The following is a 6,241-nucleotide window of genomic DNA, read 5'->3' as shown; positions in this document are numbered from 1 at the left end:
TTTTCTTGTACAAAAAAAAAACGTTTACTTCATGCTTGTTTAAATTCTAGGAAACTACTTAACAGAGTGATTACAATAATTAGTGTGGAAAATAAAGCCAGGAAAAAGAAATACTTTCCCTTGGTTTGAAACAAAAAGTTTCAATTAGAAATTTCGTTTACCACTACCGTTGACGTGGGCTTGATACCTCAGAATCGCCGTTTCAAGAGCATCTGACATATACTGCTAGGAACCTTACGAAACCACAACGGCGACGGCAAGGAGAACGCCTAAAATACAATAGGCTTCAGTGAGCAAAACAACAGCTCCGGCTGCACGTACATCACGCTTTTTTGTACATTTCTCCGCTGTCCCTACACAACTACATCGTGGAATAATCAATTTTTTTAGTTGACGGGCTTAATTAAGAACTGGAACGACAAGGTGATAAATTTGTTTACTATTTCTCTCTGAACTCGGACGCGGTCTCCTCTCTTCAGTTCCAACCTAACACATATCACCCCACTTTCAATTCACTGGGCGACTTGGTGTGAGGGCGAAAAAGGACGCGAAGTCTATTTTCAGCGACGTTTTCATTGGCGTCTCTGTTTTCGGATAGCGAAGGTCCCTATTGGATTGTATTCTTATCGTCCTTTGGTTCTTGTACCCTCCTTAAACACCAGTGCTTCCAAACTATGATTTGAGACAAACCGCCAGGGATTTGCCGGCCCCAAAACTGCCGCCTGCGATGCCTGACACAATCTGCTATCAAAGGCAGTTCTGCCAACTAATATTAAGATCTATGTACTTCAAAAATGATCAAGTGGAAGGCTCTACTTGGCTACTTTTCCGCTTAAATTAAACCACCTGACTGATTAGCCTTTTAAACTCTTTCTTTATGTCTCTCTTGAAAAAAGCATAAGACATTGGGTTAATGGCCGAGTTTAAAACCAAGACAGGAATTTTGTATTGTTGATCATTACATGATACATTTGTGTTTGATAGTACTACGAGACTACAACGTAAATATATTCCGTAGCACACAACAAACACCCCTATCACAAGACCCATCATTATTACAGCAGACTTCTCGTTATGGGTTTTAAAAGATATCCGATGGTTAAAACGTAACTGTTTTGCTAGGGAGCGTGCTGACCGATCATGTTTCCATACATGAAGTAACATTGACGCAAAACAGAGTACTTGCAGTACGCATGGAACGATTTCCATCGAAATCATTAAAACCACAACTGCAACGACACTGGTCAGAGGGGTCTCACAGCAAAGCCGAAGTGCGGTCTTGAACGCAACCAACGTAAATGACGCTATCCCACAGGAAGTTATCACTTGAATAACACGAGATCGAGTCATGAAAGTTATGTATTTAAAAGGCTTTACGATGGCGATATAACGGTCGAGCACCAGAGAACACAAGTTTAAAACAGACAAGTAGCTAAACAGCCACCTTATGACATCGATCCATGAAGGAAAAACCTTAGGCCAGTCACAGGTGTTTGTAACGTCGTATGCGAACAAAGAAGGAACAACGCTCAAACCAACACAGAAATCCGCTACTGCAAGTGAAACAATAAACGCGTTGGTTTTGGTGCGGAGATTTCCTCTGCTGCAGAAGAGGTAGATTGTTATTCCATTTCCAGCGATAGCAAGAAACGAAAGGACCCATCCAAGAATCCAAAACCAGGTCTCCATCCGTGCTAACGGCAGTTAAGAGAAGTTCTTATCAACTACAAATAAAACAAAAATATCCTCTTCGCAATAATGTCAGGAGGTTGTATGTTATTCACTGGCAGATGTATGTTACTGGTCTGAAGTCCTTTTTATTGTCCTACTTTGTCATAAACTTGGTAATTTCTAATATGTGTTTCGCATGCGCAGTAGGTAACTAACCGAGCTGTAATATCACAGTTGGCAGGAAAATGAGGATAGTAGCGTGTCATAACCGCTGTAATTCAAAGCCAATGGGCGCTTTCAATACAACAAAAATTCCGGTTGAAATGTTGGAAATTCCACTTGCGCAATGGAACTACATCGACGTGAGCAAGCCTTGGCGCGTTTGGTTACTGTTCCTACAAATGGAAAGGGACACTCCAACATTACCGATCTTAATCTAAATAGCTCTGATCTGGCTGGATCTTTATTATTCTCTTTACAACTAAACCAGTCTGGTCTGTCAGTTCTAACACATGGAATTAACCAAAACCTGATGAAAAATGATAAAATTAAAGGAACCTTCACTTTAGTCTAAATTGCGGCACATGTTTCTTACAAATTGTGACAGGTCTACTACAAATTACGACAAAAGTGCATTAATAAATAAAAGGCTGTCTCTGATATCGCGTACAGCTCGTTACTAAATTTGCCCATAGTTAGTAGAGGGTTCCCCTCTACTAACTATGATTTGCCTGAGAACGTTTCCGCCGTTGTCGTTAACCATTCCTAAAGGAGAAAATAAAAGAAGACTGATATGGGCCAGCGACATCACGGTAATCTGCCTAGTCTGTCCCGTTTAATAAAATATTTCATGCAAACCAAATTAAAACAGGTAAAAAAAGCTCTAGCCATACTAAATAGAATAATTATGCAAAGGTTTTCAGTTAATAAATAAAGCTGATCACGATGTGCAACAGAAACACAATGTCACTACGTTTTTAAAGGCAGGTCAACTGTGGAAAAAACACCCTCTTCACAAATTCTTGTGTAACGTTTATTAATTATTTATAAAACCTTGTTTTTTTAATGCTTTCAATATATATATATATATATATATATATATCTTAATCACAAATGAAGACAGAAAACAGTTTCCTTTCAATCCACCTGTATTTCGATCACATTCAGTGATCTTCTTCAGGGTGACCCTGGTCACCCTGAAGAAGATCACTGAATGTGATCGAAATACAGGTGGATTGAAAGGAAACTGTTTTCTGTCTTCATTTGTGATTAAGATATATTTGTGTTTATGAGGACGGGGGAGAGAGATGCTTGGGACAATTTTTTATATATATATATATATATATATATATATATATATATATATATATATATATATATATATATATATATATATATATATATATATATATATATACATGACGAAAATTAGCCTTACGTTTGTGAAACCGGGGCGAAAAAGGTGATAAATTTGATAGCTACAGTCCTTTTTCCATATGATAAGTCATAATTATTGTACATTATTTTTATTTCAAGTCACACCTGCAGACTAAGCTGAAATGAACTTCCACGGAAAGATTACAAAACTCTTACATTTCTTTATGTTTTTGTCACAAGGAAATTATTTCATATAACAAGAATATCGTACAGTTAATCTTTCAGTTCGGTTCAATAAATTCTAGGAATCTATCGCCGTTAACAGAGTTGATTACGAAGACTATTTAACGAACAACCTCAGCGCGGAGGAAAATTGGCGCCAAGCCTTTTATTAAAGTCACCAAAACTCGAACTTCTGAACTTGTCAATTTTGTTTTCTCTCGTCAAACTGGTATTCAGAGTGCGAACATCCGTTTCAGATTGAAAAACCGATGGTCGTAACTGATGAGGCCGCTGTACAAAGCGCACGGCTATTAAGCCTGGGTTCGAACTGTATCCATGCATGCTCACACTATCTTTGTTACTCGATTGATGTAGAGTCCTGCTCGAGTATCCCAAAATCAAGCAAGTAAAGCAAGCGGGCTTTGATAGCAGCCAGTGTGCGGGCTTTGGTAGCAGCCGGTGTGAACACAAAATTATACTCCCATGATGTAAAACTAAAAAGTTCCAATAAAAACTTGCGTCTCAAACCACCTGTGAACCTTGATATTAAGTCCTTTCCCTAATCTTATAGATATTCTCTGAGGCTCCAAATAAAGGTTCTTGTTTTCTCTCCTTACGCGCCATTTTTCCAAATTTCAATTCGCTTTGAGTCTAAGCATCACAGATTTATCAGTCGTAGCTCAAGCCTTTTGCACTCGTTCATATAAGACCTACATCCTACAAGAATGAGTTACGCATGTCAAGTGGTAGGCTTTAGTTAACTTTGTTATTTTCTTTAAAACTTAGCGCCGAAAAGTCTTTTGAACTCTTTCTTTTTGTCTCTTTTTTGAGTCTTTTTTAAAAAAGCATAAACCAGCGGATTCTTTAGAAATTTTTCGGGTGGTAATGTGACGGTGGGACCCTGGAAAACCTAGCCTATACTCCTGGTTCAGCTGAATTTTGCTACACTATACTAAACTAAACTTCCCAAATCCCACCCTATACAAGAATTGCTCTCTGATTTCTATACCCAATCCCCGGTCTTAACTGCATGCTCGAAAACCATACCCTATAAAACGTCACATTATATATCCCATGTGGCAGTACCCTCCGCCCGGGGATTAGGTTGTCCACCGAGTTCCTTTATCACAAAGTTTAAAGAATCCAGAGAAAAAATCTTTTCGCTCGTTTGAGTGGGGCGAATATGAGTATGGCAAATTTTGATAGCTGTAATAAAAAAATGCACGCCCCAGGATGAAGAGTGCAGGCATCAAGCTCTGCCCGAATCTTTGCAATCTTACGGTCGAAAAACCGCCCGATATCGTTGACTAAGATTGAGTTGTCCGTGTATTCTGGAAAACACAACTCATTCCTCGGAAGTAACAATGATCGAGTGGCCCTGAATAGCTTTCCTTGGTCTTCACTATTGTCATTCACAAAGTCTGAGTAGAAAGCACGCTTAGCCCGTGTGCTTAAATAAGTAACGTGGTTCTTGAGTTTCTTGAATGCCAACAAATCTTCCTGTGATCGTGTTCTTCTCGATCTCCGTTCTGCTTTCCGGCGTCGCCTTTTTGCCTCAGCTATCTCACTGGTATACCAGGGTACCTTGGGCCTAGCCCGCACTGTTTTGGTTTTTAAAGGTGCATGACAATTAAGAACTTGAGAGAGTGTGGTCGTGTAATCCTCTACAAGTACATCCAAGTCCAGTGGGGTGATGGGATCGCTATTACCTCGATCACATAGCCCTGTAAGTATTACATCGGTCGATAGGCTCTCAGCGCCCAAGGATTTAGTTTTCCTAAACTTTATTATCCTAGTCTGAAATGAAGGCTTACTTATGGCAACATCACAATGTACAGCTGCATGGTCGGAGAAATAGCGACAGGCGCGTGGTGGACTCGCCAGAATATCCTCAATCTTTCTTGTTATAACAAGATCCAGGGTGTGACCACGTATGTCCGTTGGCTCTGTCACATGCTGCTCCAAACCGAGAGACTCAAGCAGATCTAAAAACTTAAGTGCATCAGTGTCATTAGGAACATCCACATGTATGTTGTAATCACCAACGACAATCAAAGGCTCTTTGGATAGAATAGTGGACTCCATCAGGTCAGAAAACTCCATCAGAAAAGTGTTAATGGGAACCCTGCGGTGGTCATCAGAATTCTGTGGACGGTAGACGATCACAAGCCGTATCTTGCGGGAAGTCGACGTTTGGACCAACAACTCGCAAAACTCAAGCGACTCTTGAATTCCATCTAGAATCATGCTGACACGAAGTGAATCCTTGTACAGTAGTCCAATGCCTCCACCTATCCGTTCTTGTCGTGGAAAGTCAATAAACTTGTAACCAGGAGGACACAGTTCTGTTCTTAGCGCATCATCATTGGGCTGGAGCCACGTCTCGGTAATCACAACCAAGTCATATTTACGTTCACAGACGTAATCTACATTTAATCTGCATTTTTCCTTTCTCCTTGATAACTAAAAGCTTGCTATAGTGAGTTTATAGTTCAGACCTCTGACGATTTTATGTTGATTCTCTCCACCTCTTGACCAATAAAGAGGACAACTGTTTGCATATTTAGATAATTTACACAATTAAACAAATAATTATGAAAAAAAATGGCTGAAAATTTTTGGCACGTTTTGCGAAGAAAATGAAATAGCCAGAACTAATTACTGCCCAAGATTATAAAACACGACGGATAACAATTAACAATTAGGGAGCGGTCATTAACTATGGGGCGGGGGAGGGGGGGGGGGGGGAGGGCCGGTATTATTTCAAAAACGAGGGCCCAAAAATTTTACCCCCGTCTTAGGTTAACAGCCTAAAAATCCTGCCCCCTCCAAAAATGTGTGGCCAAAAAATTGTAACCCTCCCCTGTAATAACATTTCGAGTATTCAAATTGCATCGTGGGAATCCATATGAGCGTAACTTTGAGACAATTTTTTCATTGGAATAAAAAAAAGTGTTAGTATTCACAATAT

General features: G+C 39.7%; 1 protein-coding gene across 1 annotated transcript; it reads right to left on the bottom strand.

Annotated features, from left to right (window-relative positions):
* Positions 1-837: 837 nt before the first annotated feature.
* LOC140922437 (octopamine receptor beta-2R-like) lies at positions 838-1,689 on the bottom strand. The gene has a single exon (XM_073372423.1). The coding sequence runs from the start codon at positions 1,687-1,689 to the stop codon at positions 838-840; it is 852 nt and encodes a 283-aa protein (XP_073228524.1).
* Between the last annotated feature and the right edge of the window lie 4,552 nt (positions 1,690-6,241).

Source organism: Porites lutea, chromosome 13, assembly GCF_958299795.1.
Source record: "Porites lutea chromosome 13, jaPorLute2.1, whole genome shotgun sequence".
NCBI classification, from domain to species: Eukaryota; Metazoa; Cnidaria; class Anthozoa; order Scleractinia; family Poritidae; genus Porites; species Porites lutea.
Note: the sequence above shows the minus strand (reverse complement) of the source record. Positions and strands in the feature narration are given on the sequence as shown.

Excerpts from the sequence above, each read along its gene's own strand:
- LOC140922437 (XM_073372423.1), bottom strand. The coding sequence starts at position 1,689 with ATGGAGACCTGGTTTTGGATTCTTGGATGGGTCCTTTCGTTTCTTGCT.